The sequence below is a fragment of the Rhincodon typus genome, chromosome 15 (genome assembly GCF_021869965.1).
Source record: "Rhincodon typus isolate 14 chromosome 15, sRhiTyp1.1, whole genome shotgun sequence".
Taxonomy (NCBI): domain Eukaryota; kingdom Metazoa; phylum Chordata; class Chondrichthyes; order Orectolobiformes; family Rhincodontidae; genus Rhincodon; species Rhincodon typus.
Genome location: NC_063346.1, coordinates 50,602,716 through 50,630,711, shown reverse-complemented (window position 1 = coordinate 50,630,711; position 27,996 = coordinate 50,602,716). Strand labels below are relative to the sequence as shown.

Here is a 27,996-nt window from a genome sequence, read left to right as displayed (position 1 = left end):
TGATGGCAAATTAAGTTGTTGATTTTAGATTTAGTTGTACATTCACAGGATCTGGATTTGAATTTAATCAGATTCATCTTAAATTCCGCTGCTGTCTCACTACTCTGCAGGGTGGATGTAGGAAGGATGGTTAGCCGGGCTATAAGCCTACACCCAGGAACGTAGTCTCAATAAAAGTTAGGCGGTTGAGAACAGAGATGAGACATTTTATCATTCAGGATAGTAACTCTTTTTGGTATTCTCTATCCCAGAAGCCTTGGAAAATCAGTCATGGAGTGTGTTCAGGACTCCGATCCAGTGGGTTTCTAGACGTTAAAGACATTGAGGGATATGTGAATAGTGTGGGGAAAATGGCATTGAGTTAGGATAATTAGCCGTGAATTATTTGAACAGTGGAGTATAACCAAAGGGCCGAAAGCATGCCCTTGCTCCTATTTCCTGACCTCCACCAAAAAACGTAAAGAGCTCATGGACTGCTTCGTCATGTGTATTGAGAATATTTGATCAGGTGCTTTTGGCACTTTTCCATCCAAGTCCATCAGGCCAAACATAACCTAAAGTTCCCATAACCCTCGTTGAAAGTCTTGCCTTTCTCTAGTTTTCTTCTTTTACCTGAGATCCCCTGTCAGCTCATCTTATCCATAAGACCCACAACCTCCCTTGACCTTGTTCTCATTCAACTGCTAACTGCCCAGCTTCCCTTCATTAATCTCCATTAGCTGATATGCTGACATTGCCCCTCTCAAAAGTACACTCTTGACCTTAATACTATCCCAATTCCAACCTCCTCCCTATGTTGTTGCTTCCCAAATGTGTTGTTACCTTTCCCAGTGTGACACATGTTCCATTTGAGCTGCATGGGTGCAGGAAGTTGGGAATTGGCTACTTATGGTTGTTTGGGGGGGTGGGGTGCAGTATGCAAAACAACAAAAGCAGTGGTCCCTTCTGGAGGCGCATCTGTGCAGTGATCTTAGAGACTGCATAGTGCCAGAAGTGGGCTGTGGCCAGTGAGGAAACACAGCTTGTAGCTTTGGCAAGGGTGAACTATTTTGCCTCACTTTTCACATCTGCCTGTGTTCAGTTAGCACAATTGACCACATTATCCTATTCCTCGATTACCCAGCTAGTTTGCACTTTCGGGATTCCATTCTTCTGTTTTCAATTGCAAACAATAATCACCTTACAATAGGTTCTTCTTCTGATACTCCCATGCAATTATATCTGATGTTCCCCAGAAGATCAATCCTACGCCCCTTTATTTATTTTTACATGTTGCCCTCTTTAACAGTCAGTTTTCATGTATAAGCTTATTGTTCCACCAGCGCTAGATTATCAAACAGTTTCTCTACTGTGGTTTCACTATGGCTCTCTACAAAGCAGTAAGATTTTCACTCTTCCTCCTCATTGGATACTTCAGTATTGTCCAGATACTCTGTAATAAAGTCTCCCACACACCATTTGCTTTTCTAATAGTTTGCTTGATTTTTACCTGCACAATACTTTTCTGTGGTATACAAAGGCATCCAGCTCCTGAGTATCAACACCTCCCAGTCTTTCACCATTTGGAAAATATTCGACTTTTTTGTTTTCCCTTCCAAAATGGAAATTTATCACTTCCCCAAATTTATTGCATCTGTCAGATTCTCATCCACTCCTTCAACCTCTCTGCATGTATTAGTGTTACTCCAATCCTTCTTCCCAGTTTTTTGTGGTGTTATTGTGTGGCATTTTGCCAAATACTTCTTGAAAGTCCAATTGTGCACTGGTTCGCTGTCTTATCCATTCTACGAGTTGCACCCTGAGATACAGATTTTTTGAGCACTATTATCCATTATAAATATGACTCTTGCTAATCATAGAATCCCTACAGTGTGGGATGTTTTGATTTGCCAAGTGTCCTGTTGCCATCTACTATGAAGATAAGTATTTGTCTAATAAGTCTGCTTTTGCCTCATTCTCCATTATTTCTTTAGTCTTTGCATTTAAGCGCTCATGATTAATCTTGCTAATCTTTTTCTTATTACTTACCAATTAAACCTATTGTAATTTTTCATATCTCTGGTACTCATTCATTCGCTTTCTTTATAAATTTTCTCCGTCATCTTTTGAATTCTAAAATGGATTCGTTTGCAGTGCAAAGGACCACACGTGAATAGAAGTATCATTTCTATAGTTCGCTATTTAAAAGGCAGCAGGCTTTTTTATTTTTAGTTTGGAGTCAATATGTGAGTTTAAAACCATTCCTTGTGGTTGTGCAGTGAAAGGCAGGGTGTATGTATAGGAAGAATTCTAGACTCATTTCAGCTGATTGAAGGGCTGCCTGAAAGCTTAGTTTGAATGTTGGTATTTGAAATGTGTTTTATATTCGACTTTAGGCTGTTTTTAAAGTGGGGCAGTTGGCTAAAAATAGAAGTTCAGCTAATGAATGGGATTTGATGGGAGCACTGCTCAAGAGATGTTCTTGGCTTAGACTAGCACTTTACTTTTAGCAAAATAACAGTGGTGCATTTGCGGTAATTGTTTATCATTTGCTTTGGGAGGCTGGGGCTTGGGCCTCTGAAAAACTTGTCTTTTATCTTCTGGTTTCCCCCGCTGATCAAGAATTTATCTCATAACGATACGCAAGGAATCTGTCCCCATTGGAACTCTGTGCCGTAGAGAATGAGACACTCGACTCTCCTGAGAGAATAAATTCCTCCTCATCTCAGGCTTAAATGGGTATCCCTTTATTCTGAAACTATACCCTCTGGTCTTAGACTCTCCCATGAAGAAATGCATCTTCTCAGCATTGACCCTGTTAGATGCCTTAAGAATCCTATACTTTTCAATGAGATCGCCCCTCAGTCTTCTGAACTCCATTGAGTAGAGTCCTAACCTGTTTTAATCTTTCCTCACAAGACAATCATTCCATATGCGGGGATCTTCCAAGTGAATTGCCTCCAATTAAATTATATCTTTCCTTAAATAAGGGGTCCAAAGTTCTCACTACTCTTCCAGATGTGGTCTCACCAGTGCCTTATACAGTGCAGTAAGACTTCCCTATACTTTTGCTCCAACCCCCTTGAAAAAAAGGACGACATTTCATTAGCCTTTCTGATTACCTGCTGCATCAATGTGCTAGCTTTCTGTGTTTTGTGCTCAAGTACCTCAAGTCCCTTTTATGTGGCAGCTTTCTGCAGTTTTCCCTATTTAACTAAGATGCTGTTCCTTTGCTTTCCCTCCCAAGATGAACTTCACATTTTCCATACTTATATATTCCATTTACCAGTTTTTTTACCCTGCTTATTTAACTATCTTGCTAAGTAAACTGCTTGTATCTCTCTTGCAACTTGCCCTTTCCACACATTTTTGTCATCTGCAAATTTGGTTTCGTGCAATCAGACAAAGGTAGATCAAAATTGAGATAGTGGCATAAATAGGGATAAATAGTTTATATCTAATTGCTCTGTGACCAAGGCTGGAGAATGAATATTACAGGATACACAGTACCAAGGGCGGAGAGAATGCCAAAGGGAGAAGGGTAGCCCTGGTAATACAGAATGGCATGAAGACATTAATGAGGAAGGCTCTTTGGAGTTGAATCAGCATGGATGGAGTTTAGGAACAGCAAATGTCAGAAAATGCAGGTCACCTAATAGTAGTTGTACTGTTGGATAGAATGTTAATTGAGAAATTATTGTCCCATGCAACAAGAAGTGTAGTAGATGTAAGGCCTTTAATCTTCACCCTGGCTAGAGCAATCAATATGTTGTTGCATCAGTGAGGGATACAACTACTAATTGTGTAATAAGCATGGTTAATCAGTAATTTCACAACAATAGAGGCACTGCGAGTTTGTTCTCAATACAATCAACATCAATGCTAAGTTTTGAAATCACCAGACAACTTTCACTAACAAGACTCTCACTTACTTACTTAATTGGCTTTAAGTTGAATGAGGGGAGAGTTGACAAAGGTTGTTTGAAAGTATAGCTGTAAATAACCTGCTACTGTTTGTAGCTACTCTTGCCATGACATCTGCTGTCACGGTACTTCATACTCATCGGTCTTGTACTATCTGGAAACATCCGCCATAGCTTGTCTGCAACCATTGTGATGTCCGTCATAGATACACACTCAGGTTGACCCCGCTCTGCTGCTGACCATTTTGCCCTCTGGAAGAGATCTTTAACTCTGATCAAATGAATTGGCATTTTCTTTTCTCGTTGAGTCTTTTTATAGCTCTTTTCACTCTTGCAATTTTTGGCAATCTCAAATACCTTTTCGTTTCTTATAGTCTGTATTTAGAATTCTAGCGTGTCTTAGCATCTACACGTCAAAGACCTCTGTTTACTTCCATAGGCACTTATTGTCCAGGTTTCTGAACGTAAATAAAGTGCAGCATCTTGAGTTTCTTTTCTCCCTTGTCAGCATTGAGTTTTTTTTTTGTTCTCGCAGCCTTGTCTTCACAAATTTACTTCTGACGATCTCTATCCAAACTCCTGCGTCAGCTGGTGAAGAGACATCTAGACTCAGTTAGCTTGCTCTCTCACCATGGATGCTGTATGACCTGTGATCTCCACATTTGTTGTTTTGCAGTTCATATTGACTATCTACTGTTCTCTTTTGTCTTGAATAGACAAAACATATCCTCTTATTCCAGTATGACAACATCCACTTCAAACTTCACTTGTTTTTTTCTGATGTATTCTTTCTCATCACTTTTTTCATTTTATTGTTCAAACTGAATCCATATTGCAAACTTCTAGATTTTTTGTTTTTATGTAAATAGAGATCCACATTTAAAGAAACAGTTAAGAGTAGCCAATAAAATACACTGATATAAAAACAGCAAGTCAGCAAACCATCTGTGGCTCACTCAGGTGATGAGGGGAAATAATTAAAAGAAGAACCTAATAATGTGCAAAATCTGAGGCTTGGGATTACATCAGAAGCAAGAAAAGATGATAAAAGTGGGAAAAATAGGATGACAATAAACTAACCGGGGATATGAAAACAAATAGCGCGTTACCAATACATAAACAGAATGAGTAGCTAAAGTAAATGTTGATTCTTCAGAAAAGATACCGGAAGTTTTCCATTTCCTCAATAACAGAGGCATTGAACAAACACAAGTTGCATACTAGAAATATCAAGCAGCCTGGGAGTTTGAGAGGGTAATTAGTAAAGGCAGATGAAAGTGTACTAGAAAAACCCAAGGGGCAAAAATTTGAAAAATCCCTAGATCCTGATGGCCTACCTCTTAGAGTTGTGAAGGAATAGCTGCAGAAGTACGTGTTTCGTTTAACTACGATTTCCTAAAATTACCTAGATTCTGCAACAGTCTCAGCGGATTGTGTTTAGAAATGTGACTTCAAGGGAAATGTGGTCTAGGGGAAAAAAACACAGAATTGCAGGCCAGTTAGCCTGACATCAGTCATTGGGGAAATGCTGGAATCTATTCAGCCGTACGAGTGGGGGTGAGGGGTGGGAATCATAGTGTGATCAGACAAAGTCAACATAATTTTATGAAAGGAAGGTTTATTTGGGAAAAAATTGAGTTTATTTTTAGAGGTGTAGAAGGCTGGGTAGGGAAAGGGTAATCTGTAGATTTGGTGTACTTGGATTTCCAAAAAAACATGCAATATGATGCCAACGAAAGGACAACAGGCAAGCTAAGGACTCATTGGGTTGGGGTAATTTATTAGCATGGATAGAGCATTGGTTGACTGACACGAAGCAGTGTAGGCAGGTAGGGCACTCTAAAGTTGGGAGGCTGAGATTAATGGAGGGCTACAATGATCAGTGCTAGGGTTTCACAACTGTAACTTGAATAAGAAACGTTTTCTGATGATACAATGTTAGTTGGAAATGCAAGAAGGATGCAAAAAAAAAAGTGGTTAATTTGAGTGGGTAACATTATGCCAGACAGTGTATAATGAGGGCACGTGTGGCTTTATTAACTCTGGTTGTGTAAGTAAAAAGGCAGGGTTTAAGTGGAAATTTGTAAACTTTGTTCAGAGAGGCTTGGCTGTGCCTACCTAAGCTCAAGGTTAGTGTGAGGTACAGCAAACAATTTGGAGGGCAGATGGGATGCTGGCCTTTATTGCAAGGGAAATGGAGAACAAGAATAAGGATGTCTTACTATAGAGCTTTGGAGTACTGTGGGCAGTTTTGGTCATCTTATTTAGGGATGTACAGTAAAATTTGTGTCACATGTACTGAGATTATGTTGGGCTGGTAAGTTGAGAACAGAAACAAAGTTGCTGGAAAAGCCCAACAGGTCTGGCAGCATCTGTGAAGGACTCAATTCTGAGGAAGGGTCACCGGACCCGAAACGCTAACTGTTTTCTCCTTCACAGCTGCTGCCAGACCTGCTGAACTTTTCCAGCAACTTTGTTTTTGTTCCTGATTTACAGCATCCGCAGTTCTTCTGGTTTTTATTTGGTAAATTGAAAATACTGGTTAGTGAGGGGAAATCACATTTGGAAGGAAAAATGCACGAGTGCTGCTTTCTCAAGTTCAGTAGTAATCATAAGTCCCAGTAACATACAGAACTTCCAACAGCTCCTTGACAGCACTTCAAATAGACATGGGTGCTGGTATGCCTTAAAAAAAAAGTTGTCTGCTTTGCAAAATGCTCATTTGTGTTGCAGGGAGTGGGAGAATTTGGAGCTCCTGATGGGTGAAGCATTCCAGTTCATGAAGTGTCATTTTGTATCAGGACGGAGGAGTTTGAGGCTGCTTGTTTATGCAAATTCTACTGTATTTGGTTGGAGGCAGCGCAGAAGAGTTTCACCCAGATTGCTTCCTACAGATGAGAGGTTATCCCATTAAGAAGGCCTGAGTAAAGTGAGTCTACATTCTTTGGAGTTTAGAAGAACTCGTGGTGATCTTATTGAAACATAGGACTTGACAGGATAGATAGATTGTTTATGCTGGCTGGGGAATCTAAACTGGAAAGTGGCATAGTTTCAGGATAAGGAGCCAATTGTTTGGAACAGATGAGAAATTTCTTCATTCTAAGGGTTGAGAATCTTTAGAATTCTCCACCCAATAGGATTGAAGATTCTCCATCATTAACTGTGAGACAGGTAGATTTGTAGAGTCTAGGATTTGAGGGATGTTGAGAGTAGGGGTGAAGATGAAAGTAGAGGTGAGGTCCAAGATCCGTCATGATTATATTGAATGTTGGCACAGGCTTGAGGTTGTATGGTTTCCACTTGCTCAGGTCTCCTGGGTACTTTGAAAATGCAGATTCTCCACACAACAGTTACAGACTACCAAAAACATTCTGTTTAGACTACAAACATAATTGGGGAAAATAAAACTGCGCTTGGTAGAAGTCCACATCTCACATTTAAGGATGTGATAAATTGCAGGTTTCGGGTTAAAACCCAACAAAAGAATAATTCCATTGGAGTCTGTTGTTCCTCGGACCACAGAAGCATTTAGATGCCTGTAGCCTGTGCCAGTAGTACTTCCTTCAGCTGGAGCTTGTTTCTCTCTCTCTTTTTCCTCCTCCCCTCTTGCCATCTTGACTTTCAGACCTCTGGGATGGGAAGGCCAATGTGAGCATCATAATACTGATCAAGAAGGGACCTGTCCTGAACATGTGAATGGGGGTGTCATTGATATTTAAACATCTAATGTTTAAGAATGATTAAAAACTAATTGTGCCATATTATCAATTTCAGAGTACATTGTGGCTTTTAAGGGATACTTCACTGCCACAGCCAGGAGCAAATTCATTTCTAGTGCACTGAAAAATACGGATGTGGTGGAATGGCGAATTGTTCCGCGCGACAATCCTGCCAGTGACTACCCAAGCGACTTTGAGGTTGTTCAAATTAGGGAGAAACAACGTGATACTGTATTAACTCTGGAAGACCACCCACACATTAAACGAGTTACACCTCAGAGGAAAGTCATCCGCTCCCTGAAATTCACAGAGAGTAAGTATAATGGAGAATTGAAATTTTGTGAAAACCATGGTGGTAATCGATGTAGTATTCAGTGGTAGAGTAATTTTAATCTTTGAAATGACTGCAGATTTAGAATTCCAGACATTTGGAGTGTTAGGAGTAAACCATTGCTCTGCTAGACTGAAACCAGGAAGTTTAACCACGTATCCTGGCAATTGACTTGGCTAATCGGCCAGCCGATTTGTTCATGTTAAGTGCTATGATTCTGCATTCAGCTGTTTGTAAATTGTATCAAAGAAATCTCATGTATGTTTACATGGTGTTAGTCAGCATGTTAATTTCCATCTGAAAGTCTGTTTTAAAAATATACTTTTTAAATGAAGTGAGAAGCTTGCAATGACAATTTTGATAAAATTGTAGTTACAAAATGTTTGTATAACTTCAGTCACTTAAAATGAACAGTTTTGAGTGGTGAGCCTGTAGAATTAATAAAGGAAGTGAGTAAGACCAAAACATCCTTTTTTAAAAAGGAGCTAGATACAGTTCTTGTGACTGAAGGGCTCAAGGCTTATTGGGGGCGATTGGGATTAGAGTATTAAACTCAACGATCAGCTATGGTCATAATGAATAATGGAACAGGCTCGTAGTTGAAGGACCAGTGCTGCTGCAATCTTCTATGTTCTCTATGGTCATAAGTTTAACATGGGCTAAAATACAACACCAAGGTTAGGAGTCTTGTTTAGTTTAGGTCAGTTGCCACTAATGGAAATGGACAAGACTGTTAGTAGGAGAAATTAAAGACGACAGCTTCTGTTTCCTCCGTGCTTAACTGAAGTGCATTTCTGCCTCATCCTATACCTGGTGTTAGGCAAGCAGTCTGACAAACCAGTCAGTGGAGCAGTGGAAGAAGGTAGCAGTTAGAGAACCGAGTGTTGCTGCAAGTTTACTAACCTGATAGTGCTGAGGGGTTACATTTGGAGCAATAGAAAGAACAAACTATCCTTTATGTCTCCTAGGTGGACAGTGGAAGTGTAGCATGTATAGTGGTTGCAGGTGATTTTCTGTCTATGATGCCATAAGAATGGAACCACACTAGGGTCAGTCTGGATAGAGAAGTGTTGGAGAAGGATGCCATAGACACTTAAAAGTTAAGCAGGAGTTGTTATCATGGTCACAGTCAAAAAAGAGTGCTATTTGTAACTGTTTTGAGTTAGAGTTTTTAAAGTGGTGGTCACCCAGTGTGATTAATCTTTATCGTCAAATAATCTTGATGTTGCTAAAATTCAAAAGCATTAGAAACATTCTGGGAGGTGGAGACATTGTTGGGTTGTAGAAATAATGGCACCTGTATTTGAATAATGGCAGATAAGTAGTTGATTTTTTTTTTCCATTGAATGTGAGTAGCACAAGTCTCAATGGAAAATGTCAATCAAGTATATGGAAAATGTGACAACTGGAAGTACATGCAAAAATGAGAGAGAAATTTTGGGTCTGGAGCTTGCATATGTTTTTCACTTTGCAGTCTTTACAACAAACAGGAAATGCACCTAGTTAATTATATACAGAGATAAAAGAAAGCTCAAATTGTGGACATTACATTCGTGAGAACTTGATTATCATCTAGTGTTTCTGTACTTTCCCTCATGCAAGTAGCACATTATCCAAAAAGATACCTTTTTCTCACTTTGTCAGTCATTTTCCGAAAAGACCACTGTCAGCTGAGTGGATGGGGATTTAACCAGCAGCCTTTTTGCTACATTCAGGAATGTTTACAAGGCACACCTGTACAAGACATTGAAGGTTTCTCCGTTTAAAAGTTTGGTATTGAAATATAGCAAATACGATCTAAGAATAGAACAAGAATTGACCACTTAACATTCTGAGCTGGCCAAGCCCTGAAGGTGATAGTTTTCAAACCCGACCTGTGGCTGCTCATTGAGGAAATAATGTACTCAAGATTGTTTTCGTCAACTTTTGGAGGCGCATCTGTCCACGTCAACGATTAGAGTAACTATACAAGATATTTTTCCAGTCAATTTTGTTTTCTCCACGGTAAACACAACATTCTGATGTTTATCAGGTGGACCAGGTTAGACGTATCAAACCATCTCTATAATTTGGCAGTCATATAGCTCTTGGCCATGTACTGAAGCAGAATTATATGCCTCTGTAATTTGGAATCTTATGGCCAAGCATATTCCTTGCACTTCAAAGGATAAAAAGCTGGGTGACAAACACTGATTTCTTTGGGAGTGTCAGATGCCCTGTCAAAGAGTAAAAGCAGTAATGGTCATTCCTTTGATTGAGCTACTGATACAATGAAACTACTGCAAGTGGATTGGCCATGTTAAATTGCCAGTAGTGTCTAGGGATGTGCAATCGAGGTGGATTAGCCATGGTAAATGTGGGATACAGTGGGATGCCATCTAACAGGAAACAGGGAGACAGTAAATGAATGCTATTCAAATGGGCAAACTAACTAGTGGAGTACTACCAGGATCAATGGACCTCAATTATTTGCTATCTATATTAATGACTTGGATGGAGGGCAAGACTATTTGCTGATGATGCAAAGGTGGGTAGCAAAACATGTTGAGATGGACATCATCTGTAAAGGTGTAGAGATAGGTTAAGTAATTGGACAAATGTTTGGCAGATGGAGAAAAACGGAGAAACTGTGGATTTGGGCACTTTTAATAAAACTCTTGATGAGTTGCTGCAATACATCATTCAGGTAGCAATGTGTATTATGATCATGACAGCCACTGTTTGACAATGTCTAAAAGTTCTGACGTCTGTTTTTGTAAATCAGTTTCCCTCTTGCTTTAAAACAGCATTTAAATTGGTCTGTTTCAAAGCTTTTCTCGGGTGAATGTGTTGTTTCTAAAAATAAAAAAAAAAGCCTTTTTGCTGATCTGGTCAGAATGATGTTTCCTGTAATACTGGGCATTAAATGTATTTTTGTTTCTGTTGCAGCAGACTCAGCTGCGCCATGCAATGATAGTAGATGGACACAGAAGTGGCAGTCTTCAAGACCCCTCAGGAGAACCAGCCTCTCCCTTGGCTCTGGATTCTGGCATGCTACAGGCAGGCATTCAAGCAGACGCCTGTTGAGGGCTATCCCTCGGCAAGTAGCTCAGACACTGCAGGCAGATGTATTATGGCAGATGGGACATACAGGTATGTATGGGACTGTAGATGGTAATGCCATGTAACTGGCTGAACAACCTAATATTTGATTTCATCTAATTGATAAAAGCTGGAACGAAGTAAGTTTTCTGTTTTGAATGACTTCCCATAGTGCTTAAAATTGGACAAACTCTGAATTCATTTCGCTTTCCAAAACAATTCTGGAGCACAGTTATAAATTAGATACCATTCTAAGGGGGACAGGTTTATGATGATGATTTCTACTGGTCTCGCTGTGCAGCCCCCTCTGTCAAGTTAAAATGAGTTGTGAAAACAAACTGTTGCTGATGCTAGAAATCGTAAGTAAAAGCCAACATTCTGGAAGGACTTAGCAGGTTTGACAGTCACTGTGAACAGAAAAACAGCTTCAGTTGATGAGTCTTTATCAGAACAGTTTTGTGATGCAAATGCATTTTATTGAGTAGTTGTTTTGCAAGTTGCTATAGCCATAAAGCTAAGGATTTGAATAGATCACTATTTAGAAACCAATAAATATACATCATGTACTTGCATTTACAAAAACTCATTATCCATATTTTGTGAAACTTCATCTATACATGCTTTTAAACCTTTTAAAATAAATTAACGTTTAGTTGTAGAAGTACCTTCTGCATAATGTTTGTGTCATGCTATGACCGTTGATATCAAATGCACTGATTTTAGTTTTCTTGTGAATAGCAAAACTGCATAACATGTCCCTGAAATTCTTTTATGGCCTTATCAGCAAAAAGCTACAATTCCTGAGGTCCCATTAATTATTTGGATGTTAGATTTAATTGCTTGTATTTTATGACTGCTGTGAGTAAATATATACATTACTAGTTTGGTTAAATATCCTTCAAATGTATTTTTTAGGAAGAATTTTTATTAACATATCCAAGTCTTGTTTAATGTAAAACTTGGATGTTGTTTTAGTAATGTGCTAGAGTGGTTCACATAGATCCTAGTAACTTCATATCTAAAAATTTTTGACACTTTAGGTTATTTTTTAATTTTGAGAGTAAACTCAAGGCGCTTGTTAGAAGAAATCTATTTTTAAATATATTTTTTAAAAATTAAGCATACTACATGACGACCAGCTTGTCACCCAAAGGTGTGCAGGTTAGGTGGATTGGCCACGCCAAATTGCCTTAGTGTCCACGGATAGGGCGGAGAGGTGGCTCTGGGTCGGATGTTCTTCTGAGGATCGGTATGGATTCAGTGGGCTCCATGGCTTGCTTCCACACTGTAGGGATTCTATGATTCTAGAAGGCTGCCCGTGAGAAGCAAAAGTGAGGATGAAAGATATTCCGTCTTCAAGTGCACCAGTGTATAAGGTCACATTTTAAAATTCTTGATTTTGAATAAGATTAGGTGACAGCTAATATCTGAAATGCAAAGATATAAAATCTGATTGTTTAACGTAAAGTTCCTGAATATATTTTCTCCATTATTTCTGGAATTCAAGAAGCATCTGAATTTAGTTAAATTCAAGTTTTGAAAGCCCTGCTCTCATCTCCCTGGAAGTTTGCTTGGCAGACTATTCAAGATATTTATCACCCTTTGCATTAAGTTCCTTCTGGTTATGTGTTTTGGCTAAAGTCAAATAATTGACGTTCTAGCATTTCTGTAGTATTTTGCTCCAAGCGTTCATGGGCTATCAAGTACCATTCAACTGTTGCTCAAATTTCTGCACCAGCTTATTTTGTTGCTCCTGTTGCTTTTCAATTGACTGATTCTCATTTAAACTAATTGTTAAGAATATTAAATTTAATCACAAACTTACCTATTTTAGCTTGGAAATACCTTGAACTGTTTTCTTTTGCATGGATGACCTTTTCTTGCGTGCCCAGCGTTGGAGTTTTTCGATTTTCAGATTTAGTGATGTTTTCCTCTTCCTTAAAATGAATAATTCCTCTTGAACTATAAATAATGTATGTAAACTATTTCCTCTCTCCAGAAATCTTGCTACTTTCCAATTATAATCTGAACTGCCATGCCTGTCGAGTCCATGCTGTTATTACTTATGGCTTCCTGGACTCTGAACTTTTGCAGACGCACTCTGGATAAGATCTGACTGGACATAACAATGACTTCCACACAAAGCTACATCTTTCACATAGAAAGTGATCCGGGGTGCTTTCCAGCAATAGTGAATGATGATATTGCATGACGTTTGAAGGATGCTTAATGTTAATATTGTGCATCATTTTAGGAATATTAGTGACATTGGTGTCAGATGAATTTTTAACCTCCTTGGAGTTCACTGAATTTGGTCAAAATTTGTAATCCATCTCTTCATAAAACACTTAAAGCCTGGTTAGTCTTTCAGCTGCCTTGCATAATCCAATTTATAAAAAAATCAACAACTACTTTGCTGAATTAATGAGCTTGCTCTTTGCCAGAATCATCAGAGATGAAGCTAAGACAGAAAATTGGGACTTAAGCTATCATAGCAGGATCAATACCATCCTAGAGTTGTTGTCATCAAGGAGCTTGTATAGTAATTGGATAGCTGTTAATTGAGTAGGTCTAAAATTTGAGCATTGGCAGGCCTTGCTTCACCAATATTCTCATGACCAAAATGATAGTGTATATAACACAGTTCGGTTTAGGTGTTGAAGACCACGTGTTGTTGATAAAGTTTATGGCTTTGAACAATGGTCTGACACATCATCCTGTCTTTGCAGCACCAATTGTAATGAAATCATGCTGATTTCTCCTTTTTTTTTCTCTCTCCACTGCTCCCTGCCCTTCCCACCGCCAAAAATCTGACTGCTTGCTTGTTAGACTTACCATTATTAAAGTTGCTACAACAGAAACAAAAGGGTTTATGTTTACAAATGTATTTGCTTCCTTTGTACCAGTGATAATGATTCACACTGTGCTTCAAGTTGGCACCAAAGTCTGCAATTATAAATGGGGCAAGAAGTAATTCTGGAGAAAATGTGGAGGAAGATTCCTTTTAAGGGTCACATCTTCAAATTGTTACTTCAGTAGTTCTGGGGTTTCTACAGGAAAAAACAGCTGCAATAAATTGCATACCCATCAGAGGCAGTGTCTGATATGTATTTTCCAAGCTGCTACCAGAATTAGCTTTTTCCTGTTTCTCTTTGCCATTGTTAATAATATATCACTTAATGTAAGCTGAGACATTTCAAATTTAGTGCTGATTCCAAACTGTTTGTATGTAGTCATGTCTTTGTGGATCTTAATGCAACTGTGATCTGATAACTAGACTAAAGAAGTGGACAAGTTGATTGTGGTTAGTGTCCAACAGGAAATCACTAATACTAGTATTGTAACTAAATGTTGCATCAATGCCATAATTGCTGTGAATTTTAAACAAATCCAGTGAAAAGAGCACTTGCCAGATCCCTCCCTCTCCTCCCTCATGCTGTTAAGCCAGCGTTGCTACAATTGTTCAGCTCCTCCTTCAGACTCTCCCCTACATGGTTGATGCTGGGTCATGACAAAGCTGAAACAAGAAAGCTTGTTTGAAATGCATCCATCTTACTGAATAGGCATAAGATCCATCCATATGAATTACCTGCTTTGAAAATTCCTCCCGTACTTTGACAGTTTGACACATTTCACCACAAGAACTGAGGTTTACCAAAACATTACAAAAAAATTGATGACGTTCTAAATAGAACAACCTATAGCATTCTTTTTTTTTAAAAAAATACACGATGTTCATCTTCACCGAAAACCAGTCAGTTCTCCCTTGTGCCATACCCTATCAGTGTGCTGATTTAATGAAATCTGGCCAGTTATTTTTGAGCTGCATTGTTTAGAGATGACAGAGTGTGGGAATACTACCTTTCCCACCTCCAGTCGTGGACACAACTAAAGTTATTTGGTGCAAAGTGGGTCGATTAGTGTTTGAATCCAAAGGTTAATGTTCGAATATGATCTGATGTGGAAATTGACCATAACTAAATGTAGATGTTCAGTTTGGTTTTTGATCATATTTCCAGGTGTTGGTGTGAAAGTAGCAGTGTTTGATACGGGACTTAGTGAAAAGCATCCCCATTTCAAGAATGTGAAAGAGAGGACAAATTGGACCAATGAGAAGACTTTAGATGATGGTATGTACACTTGAATTATGCAAAACATGTGTCACAGGTTTACGGATATGAAGAGATATTTGGAGTAAATCAATCTTTCAGAATATGTTTTCTTATTGTGACCTGTTTTAGATGTGTGCAAACATTACAAACATATCTTCTGTATCTACCCCGCTGCTAATTTTTATGGAAAATGTAAAGATCTAATGCCCTTGGGTAAGGATTATTCATCTGCATTGACAATCAGATTTAATTTGTGAGCAGTGGGGGAAGAAATGCATGTCCGTATTTTTGTTTTTGTTCTCCCTGCTGTCCTATATCTTGCTTGCTGTGGATTATTCTGCCCTCACTCCTTGGGATATTGTGGAAGACTGTGTGGAATTCCTGTTCACTGCGTGCTTTTTCTCAGCTTTCAATTCTGATGAGCAGGCTGCCACAGCCAAGCCACCTGGACCATGTCCCAGATCCTAATGTATCTAAATTGTTTCAGTATTTGATTAATATTTATCTGTTACATCTATGTTCTCTTTCAAAGGTACTCAAACCAATGTCTTTTTATGATCTTTTTTTTAATATATCCTTGGAACAAAGTTTTCTGCTGTAACGTCCTGTTTCTCTTGTTTCCAAGTGGTTGCTTTTCATTGTATTCCTTTTATCTCTGAAGTGTCCTGAAAAGTTTCTGTGCGTTAAGAGTGCTACATAAATGCAAGTTGATATTTTATTGATTTGATGAGAGCAGTTGAGAACTGTGATAGCCAACTTCTCAAAACGACATACCCAATGATGCAACTAACAAGACATGATATTCATAAACTAATTAAAATTTGAATGAAAGCTGTAGGCTTCTCGTTTGTGCTAATTGGATAGCTCAAAGCTGCTTTCCTCATCTTTCCTAAATGACAAGAAGCTGAAAAGACAAATTTGGCAAAAATAAACGTAAATACTACTTCCGTCAGTGCTGCATAAACTTAGCTTTGGGGAGACAATATCATGGGCCATTATCTGCACAATCTGTGGGGCTGCCTTCTCTGAGGGAATTGTGCTAAGTCTGCACAATAAGTCTCCGTATGTTCAGTTGTTGTTTTACTTGTCTTTTTTAAAACCTGACTTGAGAGGTTTTAGTTAAGCTCTGCAATGAAATGTTTAAAACTCCACAGCCAGCAGCTCCAGAGGAGACAGCAGCACCCAGCCCTGCCGAGTCTTCACCATCCCTCCAGACCTACCCCTTACTGAAGACGAACGGTCAGTCCTCAGTAAAGGGCTCACCTTTGTCCCCCTCCACCCACAGATCAACGAATACCGCTCACACTTGGACATAGAGCAGTTTTTCCGCCGCCTCCGCCTCCATGCTTACTTCTTTAACCGTGAACCCAACCCTCCCTCTACTGACCCCTTCTCCCGCTTCCAACACACCCCCTCCTCCTGGACACCACCCCAAGGCCTCCTACCCTCCCTCGACCTCTTCATCTCCAACTGCCGTCGAGACATCAATCGCGAACCATTTCAACTCCCCCTCCCATTCCTCAGACGACATGTCCATCCTGGGCCTCCTGCAGTGCCACAACAATGCCACCCGAAGGTTGCAGGAACAGCAACTCATATTCCGCTTGGGAACCCTGCAGCCCAATGGTATCAATGTGGATTTCACAAGTTTCAAAATCTCTCCTCCCCCTACCGCATCCCAAAACCAGTCCAGCTCGTCCCTGCCTCCCTAACCTGTTCTTCCTCCCACCTATCCCCTCCTCCCACCTCAAGCCGCACCTCCATCTCCTACCGACCAACCTCATCCCGCCCCCTTGACCTGTCCGTCCTCCCTGGACTGACCTATCCCCTTCCTAACTCCCTGCCTACACTCACCTTTATTGGCTCCATCCCCGCCTCTTCGACCTGTTTGTTTCCTCTCCACCTATCCTCTCCTCTATCCCTCTTCTATCTGCCTCCCACTCTCTCCCTATTTCTTTCAGAACCCCCTTCCCCTCCCCCTTTTCTGATGAAGGGTCTAGGCCCGAAACGTCAGCCTCTCTGCTCCTATGATGCTGCTTGGCCTGCTGTGTTCATCCAGCCCTGCACCTTGTTGTCTTGGATTCTCCAGCATCTGCAGTTCCTACTATCTCTGATTCAAGCTAAAATAATTGATTGCCGTCGAATTTGGTACCATGAGTAACAAGGAAGTTTAGTGATTAAAAGCTCATTTGAATCGAATGACTTTAAATAATTTAGCTTTAGGATCTGGGTTTAAAAAAAATCCAACATTACTTGGCTCTCTTTAAGTTGCCCCATGAGCAGCAAGAAGTCAACCACAGATCCTGGGGCTTGAGTCACAATGGGACAGATGGGGTAGGTGTGCTCAGCTCCTTTGTGTGAAGGGCATTAATGACTATTCAGCAGTTTTCACAGTTTTCTTGGATTGGCCCTAAATTACCAAATTCAACCAAATTAAGTTTTACAACCAGAGTTTGAAGGCTCAGTATTCCAGTCTTGTTACCAGATCCACAACATAACTATTAGCCTAGCATACGTGTGAATGAAGATAATTAGACTGTATTTTGTTACAAAGAATGCAGAGAACTTTGAGATACTCAGAATCCACAACAGAGCAGTGTAGCCTGAAAAAAGAGCACTTCAGGTAAAAAAAGAACTCCAAGTTTCAGTGTGAGATTGCAGCTTAATGTAGTTATAGGTCATAAGGTTTTTATTGTTAGTGGCTATATCAGTCACTAGCTATTACATTTTCTTCAGCAAAACCATCACTTATTACGAAGTTATTTTCCAAATGAGGAATGATTTTCAAGCTGCCAGCTTGAATTGGAAATTCTTCTGCAAGTGTGGTGCAGGCTAGACTATCATTTGTACTGCTGTATATCCAAAGATGAAAAAGACAGCAGAGTAATTTTCTTGCAATTATTGCAACTGTTTAATGGTTACCACATTTTGATCTGCTCTTTTCATGGTCTAAATAGCTCTGTTCTTGAACTAACTGAGGGATAATTCTGTAAACTTGAGTTTTGCTCAGCTGATATATTGCTGTGTTTCTTGATTGAAACCTGTCAAGTGGCTAGTCAGTAGCTTGAACAATTTTCCAGGCAGGTAACTTTTATATTCCCATCTTGCTTTGAAAATGCATGATGTATGTGCTTCCCAATCTGAGTGTTTCATCAGTGGTTGCTTGCCAGGCATGTCTTTTGAGATTGTGTAATAATTAAGTAGATGGTGTACATTTTCATTTGTTCTAATACATGCGTTAATTAATTAACTAACAGAAAACACCACCACCTTTTTAATACTGCAATAACTTTCTTTGATCAATGGCTGCTGTTTTTAATGTGCGTATAGCAAGGCACTTGGATTGTAGCACAAGTGATACATGCCTGAAGGAATGTAATTTTCAATATTTAATTTGAGTCTTCATTGCATTCAATTCTGTTTTAAAATTTTACCTTGTGAATATGTAAATTTCTATGAAAAGAACAGGAGGGGTCTTTGCTGCAGTGTTTGCTGACTTGAGAGGTGGCAAGTTCCTCAGTGGAAAGAACCTGTAAAGAGGTCTTGGACAGCTTTACACATGAATTTTAGGGTATTCAGCATTCTTCTCTTTCAACAATAAGCTATGCTGGGATAAGAAATGGCTTCACGTTAAGGTCTAATACTGTGATGCTATGTCTACCCCATCATTTGAGGATTACATTTTGAGATCATCCACGATTTTTTAAGATTGAAGTCTTTTAGTTATGATGGTAAGGAAAAGGAAGAAACAGTAATTTTCCAACATTTAGACATATCTGATGGGAAAAGATATTCATTGCAGATGGTACTTCATCCATTTTGAACCTATATCCTCCTTTGCTTTTTGTTGATGTTAGGCTTGGGACATGGGACGTTTGTTGCAGGAGTGATTGCCAGCATGCGAGAATGTCAGGGGTTGGCACCAGATGCAGAGTTGCACATTTTCAGAGTCTTTACAAACAACCAGGTAATGAGTGCTCACTTTTCATTCTCTCCTGACCTTCTGAGGAATGGGTTTCAAGAAAAATTTGCAAAGTGGTCTTTGCCTCAAGAAATTGTAATTGTCATTATTTCTAAGGTTACAGATAATCTTAAATTTTCTTGTTTTCACAACAGAATAATAATCAAAACACAAGCTTGAGTTAATCTTGCAATTTTCCAGACTTGTACAATATAGTAATTTGCTACAAGTTACAAGTGAATATTTCACCTGCTGATGTATTTGCGTTGACAAGACAATGCATAGAAAATTTCCTTAGCAGGCAGTATGATGATTAAGCTATTGAACATTTCTTTACTGTGGTCATACACAAAAGTCTGTTTTTAATGTGAATAAACCATTTAGTTCTAGAGTGAAGTAGACCAATTGTTTGACTTGGCTGGATCATTCCAAGTACATGCCTTGTTTATGGTTGCCTGGGATGTGACATTACAAATCTATTTAGTTCTGCCTGCTGGGAACATTCAGTCCAAGGTCTTACGTTTGTGAAGCCTGGTGAGAGAAATTAGTGAAGCAGGCTTAAACATGTAGGTAAAGGCACAGACGTCAAGTTACTAAATCACCAATTAACTCATTTATCAGTAGAGAAACAGGGCATGATTTTTTGCATTGCTAAGTATTCTAAAACCAGTTCTTATTTCTTTGGAAGTCCTGGTCAGATCAAAGTGTGTGTAAGGTTTGAAATACTTCCCTACTGACTAGTTATTTATTATCTGTTTTCCTGTTGGATATTGGCCAGAAGGAATTTGCTTTTAGAGTGTAATATTTGTATTGTTTATGTGCACTTTATGTATGCAGAATTATAGTATACATAATATTAGGGAGGCTCTATTTGTCCTTTGCACAATAAATAGATTGTGTTCAGAAACTAAAACAGAAGTTGCTGGAAAAGCTCAGCAGCTCTGGCAGCAATGGAGAAATCGGAGTTAATGTTTCGGGTCTGGTGACCCTTCCTCAGAACTAATGGTAGCTAGGAAAATGTCAATTTATATGCAGAATATAGGGTAGGGGGCAGATGGTAAGGAGTAAATGATAAATGGGGATAGAGCCCGAAGAGAGAGAAGACGGTTGGACAGACAAAGCAGTGGATAACAGTCTGGCTGGGAGACTGCATAGTTGTTAATGGAGATTGTTAGTGACTAACAATAGGTAGTGTGTAATGGCAGACTGTGATAACAAGGCCTGATGTGTGGGGTTGGGGGTCTAGGGCATGGGACAATTCGGGTTCTAAAACTATTGAACTCCGATACTGATTCTGGCGGGCTGCAGGGTTCCTAAGTGGAAAATGAGTTGGTGCTCTTCCGGCTTGTACTGAGCTTTACTGAAACACTACAGCAAGCCTGAGACACAGATATTGGCCAGGGTGGTGGTAAAATGTCAACCGCCGAAGGTTGCCCATTTACCTCCTCCCCCATGAGCATCCAAGGGCCCAAACGTACCTTCCAGGTGAAGTAGCACTTTACCTACACTTCACACAATCTAGCATGCTACATTTGCTGCTCACAACGTGGTGTCCTCTATATTGGGGAAACTAAGCGTAGACTGGGTGACTGCTTTGTAGAACATTTACGTTCTGCCCTCAACACCCTGAGCTTTCAGTTGCCTGCCACTTTAATGCAAACATCTGCCTCAGGCTTGCCGAATGTTCCAGTGAAGCTCAGCGCATGCTGGAAGAACAACACCTCATTTTCCGCTTGGGGACCCTGCAGCCCTCCGGACTGAACTCTCCCATGCCCTAGCCCCCAAACCCACACATCAGGCCTTGTTATCACATAGTCTGCCATTACACACTACCTATTCTTAGTCACTAACAGTCTCCATTACCACCTATTCAGTCTCCCAGCCACATTATTATCCACTGCTTTGTCTGTCCAACTGTGTTCTCTCTCTTTAGGCTGTACCCCCATCTATCATATACTCCTTACCCCCTCCTCCAACCCTATCTTCTGCATATAAACTGACATTTTCCTAGCTACCATCAGTTCTGAGGAAAGTCACTGGACCTAAAACGTTAACTCTGATTTCTCTGCACAGATGCTGCTGGACCTGCCGAGTATTTCCAGCAACTTCTGTTTTTGTTTCTGATTTACAATGCCCGCAGTTCTTTGGTTTTTAAATAGTTTGTGTTGATATATTTGAAGGGTATACCAATTTTAGCAGTACTTCTTTTTATTGTTCATCTCCTTTGTCGTCATGAAACATTAGCTTTGTTTTTACTCCATTCACATCTCTAACAGCTGTACAAATGGTTTTGGACTGCCTTTTGTATTTGCTATGCAGAGTCATTAGAGTCTGTGAAGGACAATGCCTTAGCTTTGCCAATTTGTGTGAGAGTCAGTGAGGTGAGTACTCTTGAGTTCTGGTCATGAAATTATATCATTGGATAATTGCGAACTTGTTATATCCTTCATCTCTTTCAATTTAACTGCATGATTAAAAGTGATCTTTTTGCAGTGTTCGAGGGAGACTTAAGTTCCTAGGTAAGCTAAATCATTATTAGATTTGAGACTAGAGGGGCTCCCTTTTCGTGGTTAGTTTCTCACGTTTTTTATGATGTAAAATATCTGTTAATTGTACAGTGCATGAGATAGTGGAAAATGCCTTGGGAGCGCTTTAGACGTAGCTCTGAATTGTGATGGACAGCAGGCAAATTATGAATTTACATTCTTTCCTGAATCCTAACTGTTCATTTACTTCTAAGTAGATTTCTGTTTGTTTTGTCCACTGCTAATAATTGCCCAGCATAAGTATGTAGTCAATAGACTTCATTAATGAGCATTTTCAAAGCGATTGTGACACATTGACATTCCTCTGCTAATGTTGTATCTGATACCTGAAGAGTGCAAATTTAAATGAACCAATGTTAAGCATCGCAACCAATATAAAAGCTGTATTTGGGTTCTGTGGGATCGTTTCTGCCAAGAAGAAGACACTGCAGTGTTATACCTTGTCAGTTTAAATGTTGTATATCATAAATTCCTATATTTCTAAATCAAAACTTTTAAAATAAAATGTAAAAATATAAAGTCACAAGCTAACTTTCTACTTCTTGCTTGCCATCCCTCCTCCTATGAGTAAGTGCTTAGGAAAGGGCTGAAAGAATGAAGAAACGACGGATGTGGCCACTTGAAAATGAAATTGATCGTGTCCCATGCACTTTTAGTCTGGAGTGAAACAATGCTAAAATGAAAAAATGCTAAGTGTGCGTTCCCAGTGTTGAAGTGGAATTACTTAAAATGAGGCCTAACAGAACTTGTGGCTTTAGCCAATTGTATTTATAGAGTCATTGAGATGTACAGCACAGAAACAGACCTTTCGGTCCAATTTGTCCATGCCAATTAGATATCCTAAATAAATCTAGTACCATTTGGCCCATATCCCTCTAAACCCTTCCTATTCTTTTACCCATCCAGACACCTTTTAAATGTTGTAATTGTACCAGCCTCCACCACTTCTTCTGGCAGCTCATTCCATACACGCACCACCCTCTGTGTGAAAAAGTTGCCCCTTGGGTCCCTTTCGTATCTTTCCCCTTTCACCCTAAACCTATGCCCTCTAGTTTTGGACTACCCCACATTGGGAAAAAGACCTTGCCTATTTACCCTATCCATGCCCGTCATGATGTTTGTAAACCTTTATAAGCTAACCCCTCAGCCACTGACGCTCCAGGGCACCAGCTTATTCAGCCTTTCCCTATAGCTCAAACCCTCCAACTCCAGCAACATTCTCGTAAATCTTTGCTGAACCCTTTCTAGTTTCACAACATCCTTCCTGTAGCAGGGAAATCAGAATTGCACGCAGTATTCCAAAAGTGGCCTAACCAATGTCCTGGACAGCTGAAACATGACCTCTCAACTCATATACTCAATGCACTGACCAATAAAGGCAAGCATACCAAACGTCGCCTTTTCTACCCTGTCTATCTGTGACTGCACTTTCAAGAAACAATGAACCTGCGCTCCAAGGTGTCTCTGTTCGGCAACACTCCCCAGAATCTCACCGTTAAGTGTATAAGCCCTGCCCTGATTTGCCTTGGCAAAATGCAGTACCTCGCATATATCTAAATTTAAACTTCATCTGCTACTCCTCAGCCCATTGGCCCATCTGATCAAGGTCCTGTTGTACTGTTAGGTAACTTTCTTCGCTGTCCACTACACTACCAAGTTTGGTTTCATCTGCAAATTTGCTAACTATTTGTTCTATATTCACATTCAAATAATTTATATAAAAGACAAAAAGCTGTCAATCCAGCAACAATCCATGCTGCGCGCTGCTGGTCATAAGCCTCTAGTCCGAAAAGAAACGCTCCTCCACCACCCTCTGTCTCTATCTTTTGAGCCAATTTTTTATCTGTGCAGCTAGCTGTTCCTGTATTCCATGTGATCTAACCTTGCTAACCAGTCTACCGTATGGAACCTTGCCAAACATCTCGCTGAACTCCATATATCTTTTCTTTATCCTCCACTATAATTTTCCATTGTTGTACAGAATGACGGTCGTCACCTGTCGCAGCTACTATGTCTGAAAGTCGTAATATTCAGTTTCCAATCACTAAACTTTTTTTTAGTAACAAAGTTTTACACTTTACGCTGTTGCTACAATGGGGAATGGCCGAACCCCTCTGGTAATTAAACTAAAACACCAGCCCCAATCTGCTATGACGGGATTAGAGGTTCCCTTCTGATAATTGCCCCCTGAAACACACAGAAAAGCTCGCCTTTCTCCTTGTAATCTGTTAATACTGGTTAAAAGAGAGAAAATCCCTGATCTCCACTTTACAAGAAACAAGAAACAATTTATTTGTGTAGTCCAACAATGAACAAATTAACAAAATTACTAACTAACTGACAATTCCCCCCTTAGACTACTAACTTCTCCCTGACTGGTCTAAATTCTACTGGAATGCTGTTTAAATAAAGACAAGTCCCACTGATATAAACCCAATTAATAAAAAGCAATAAGTTATAACTTAATCTCTCCAAGTTTGCACAGACTTTCTTCAGGAATATTCTGTTGTCTCCGGTCTCTTCACAAACTCCTTTTTTCTGTTAATTCTGCTGTCAGGAATGTTTTGTTTCTATAATTTCCTCCATGAGGACTTTGGCCATGGTACCTTTGATTAATTAGATGGGCTTATCTGAGAGCTGAATGGTGCTAACTCTGGCAGATGACAGTTGCCTCTCCCCAAGTCTTCCAAATGCCCTTATCTTTTACACCTGTACTGACGAAATCAAATTCTTACAAGATGATTGGTTTCAGGTTGTCAATACCATCAGATTTAAATTCACTTGAGGAAGGTTCTGAGGAAGGGACATCGGACCCGAAACGTTAACTCTGTTTTCTCTTCCGCGGATGCTGCCAGACCTGCTGAGCTTTTCCAGCAACTTTGTTTTTGTTCCTTAAATTCAATTGGCTTTGAATCGCAGAGCTTGTTTTTAAATTAATTGGCCGAATTCAAACTCGTCACAACATCCAAACAAGACTGTGCTGTTTTACCTGCCACCTGTAAGGCTTTTTTTTTTTTGATACACTTGTTTCACTTTTTGAGGCTCTCTGTACTGGCAACTACAGACATACGTTTTTTTTAATTTCTAAGTACAGACAAAGCACAAATCTCTTAAAGGAACTGCACATTTTATTTTTCTGGCTTCCACTTTACAGTTACTCTACCCAACTTTATAACATTGTCATCCTGCACAAAAGTTTTTTGGCTGAAGAGTTCTTAAAAATTTAACAATGCTTTAATGCCAAATCACAATGGCGTGAAGAGTTACTGTGGCCTTGTATACCTGCTTATTTATAAAGGGGGTGGGCGGGGTGGTGGTGTGCAGGAGTTGATTTAGGGCTCATCAGTGTATTCTTCACTTGGTGATCAACGAATGGCATGTGCTTCAGTGTAGAATAGTCTAACCAATGCTCAAGTAAATGCTTGACTTGTGATTTTGGAGATGTAGGTTTGTGGAAATTTTTGTGGATGGTTGAGCTAAGTAGTTGTCCTCTATAACTTGTTAAGGTCAGAAATCACGACACCAGGTTATAGTTCAACAGGTTTATTTGAAAACACAAGCTTTCGGAGCATCACGCCGCCTTCAGGTGTGTTAATGAGAGAGGTAGTATCAGTAGTGTCTGATACTACCTCTTTTACTAACACGTGGAGGATGAGTGGGGCTCAGAAAGCTTGTGATTTCAAATAAACCTGTTGAACTATAACCTGGTGTCATGTGATTTCTGATCTTGTCCACCCCAGTCCAATACTGGCACCTCCACATCATACCTCATTAACATTATATAATTAACAGTGCAGTGTTAGATCTTGTGCAGGTTGCCTGTTTGGATCTTTTCAGATAAAGAAAAGCTGCAAAGCAGAGGAAAGGAAAATGAGCGAGGAAGAATTTAAAAAGGAAGTCTGTATTTCCACATGGTATTAACTTCAGGGGGTTGACTTTAATATTGACTTTGAAGTACATGCCTGTGCAGTTTGTTCTAAAGTCACACTGTGATGCACGTGTTTGATTCTTCACCCTGAAATTCCCAGGTCAACTTAACAGCAAGAGAAACTCAACTGACCACCTGATTTTCGGTGGATTAGACTTTGTGTCATTCTTTCATTTATATGGTATTAGCTATTCACATGTAAGGAAGTGGTAAATGAGCATAAAAATATCAAAATATTGAGTCTGGTATGCTTGCCATTTCTTTTTGGTTCAGTTGCTGGCTGGTAACCTTCATTGTACTCAATTTTGAAAGACCGTTGGTGTGACCTCTTTTTAAAAAAGACCAAAGATTGCCAGCTATTGGTCAGGGGGGAAAGATCCAAGTCCAAGCTTCATGCCTTTTTTAAAATTCAAATTTGCTAGTGGAATACCCTTTGGTTTATCCAAAAGTTAGTAACCATTCATTTTTGTAGACTTTTTTTTAAACGTGTTGTAGTAAAAGAATGATTGCTAAATTTTCTGAAGAATGGTCCTGACCTGAAACATCAACTTTCCTGTTCCTCTGATGCTGCCTGGCCTGCTGTGTTCCTCCAGCTCCACACACTGTTATCTCAGACTCCAGCATCTGCAGTTCTTGCTATCTCTCATTGCTAAATTTTTGTTTTTTGTGAATTTTGAGTTTTACTTGTTATTGGAAATTGTTCTGGATTTTTATTTGTCACTTGTCATCTTTTTTGAAAGAAAAACTATCTGTAAAGTTAAACTGCCTTCAGCAGAGGAGACCTTTAATTTTGTGTGAATCCAAAACACGCTCATTGAGCTTCAGTATTCCTCTATCACGAATGCTGTTTCTTTAACATTGGTTTACTGGATTATCTTTTGGGAATGTAGTTTAGGCTGTTGAATTCTATTCTTATTAAAGTGACTAATATTGCCTCAGTGGATATAGCTATCTCCTAATGTTACTGAGTGATTTGTTGTTAAGTGCTTGTGAATCACTTCTTGATTGATCAGTCTGGCAATGATGACGGTTCTACAGCACTGTCTTGACTGAGGAAGGGTCGCTGGACCCAAAATGTTAACTCTGATTTCTCTCCACAGATGCTGCCAGATCTGCTGAGTGTTTTTTTTTTTTTTTGCATTTCTGTTTCTGTTTTAGTTTCTGATTTCCAGCATCCGCAGTTCTTTCGGGTTTTATCTTGACTGGCTGTTTAGCAACAAATTTGTGAAATAAAGAAATAGATATCTAGTGTTTTGCTGTAGATTAATGTAAGTTATGGAAATAAGTAATTCTGATTGTTTTTAAATAGGTCTCTTACACCTCTTGGTTCCTCGATGCCTTTAATTATGCAATTTTGAAGAAGATAGATGTACTGAATCTCAGCATAGGTGGACCAGACTTCATGGATCATCCCTTTGTTGATAAGGTAGATTTGAATGCCAGATGCGGGGGGAGCAAAATTATTCACTATATTAGCATTAAGTTAGCATGAAGTTTTGATTTAATTGTGTAATCTTTACTTTCCAAGACCAAATACCCTGTTTTCTATATTGTCGAATTTATGCAAGAAACATGTTTTGTTTATGACATGCAACTAAGCATATTTGACATGTTGGGTTTGGTGGAGGCTTGATGTGGGCAGTTGCAGATGGAACTTATTCAGTCTAAACACATGGCTTTTCTCATGTCCATTGTCTTTCATTTGCCTATTATCTGCCATGTGTGTATTTTCATTTATAAAGTCTTTATGTTACTTGAATTCTGTGCTCCCTTGGTGTTATGACATGGTGGCATAAATAATCATTTCAAGGGTAACTAGGGACAGGCAAAGAATGCTAACCCAACCAAAAATGTCCACATCCCATGAGTGAATTAGAAAAATATATTGTGGTCACTGCTGGATGGGGTTGTCTTGCCTTGGGGTTATTGATAAATCCTGTCACATTATGCAATGCCAAGTCTTAATATAATGTGCTTTTTTTTTTGTCTAGAGGCAATGCAAGGATGACATGAGACATTGTCTAATGAATAGTGGAGATAAGAGCTTGCCTGATGAATATTAAAAGCTTTTGAAAATGTCAGTGCAAAGTTTCCTCGATTTGGGGATGATTTGTCAATATGAGAGAGTTAGCAAAAATCAAATGGAGAATTCAGAATACTAGGGAAATATCTTTACTGCTAAGAGTGTGTAAATACCAATCTGAGGCTGTGATTGGTGCTAATTATGGAAGCAGAAGGCAATACAGGGTTATTCTGAAATGGATGAGAAGGGAGACTTGACTCATTCAGCTGAAGAGATAGTAGGAACTGCGGATGCTAGAGGATTTGAGATAACAAGGTGTAGAGCTGGGTGAACACAGCAGGCCAAGCAGCATCAGAGGAGCAGGAAAGCTGACGTTTCGGGTCTAGACCCTCT

At 39.5% G+C, this 27,996-nt stretch overlaps 1 protein-coding gene across 2 annotated transcripts in view; it reads left to right on the top strand.

The window, feature by feature from the left end:
* The window catches only part of mbtps1 (membrane-bound transcription factor peptidase, site 1), an 87,445-nt gene that overhangs the window by 1,691 nt on the left and 57,758 nt on the right, over positions 1 to 27,996 (top strand). The window contains exons 2-6 of one of the 2 annotated variants that reach the window (XM_048605866.1): positions 7,677 to 7,934; positions 10,884 to 11,084; positions 15,053 to 15,163; positions 19,003 to 19,112; positions 26,890 to 27,006. In XM_048605866.1, coding sequence (XP_048461823.1) covers positions 7,677 to 7,934; positions 10,884 to 11,084; positions 15,053 to 15,163; positions 19,003 to 19,112; positions 26,890 to 27,006 — 797 coding nt within the window. Of the gene's footprint in view, positions 1 to 7,676; positions 7,935 to 10,880; positions 11,085 to 15,052; positions 15,164 to 19,002; positions 19,113 to 26,889; positions 27,007 to 27,996 lie in introns of both variants that reach the window. The other variant, XM_048605865.1, reaches the window with a different exon arrangement.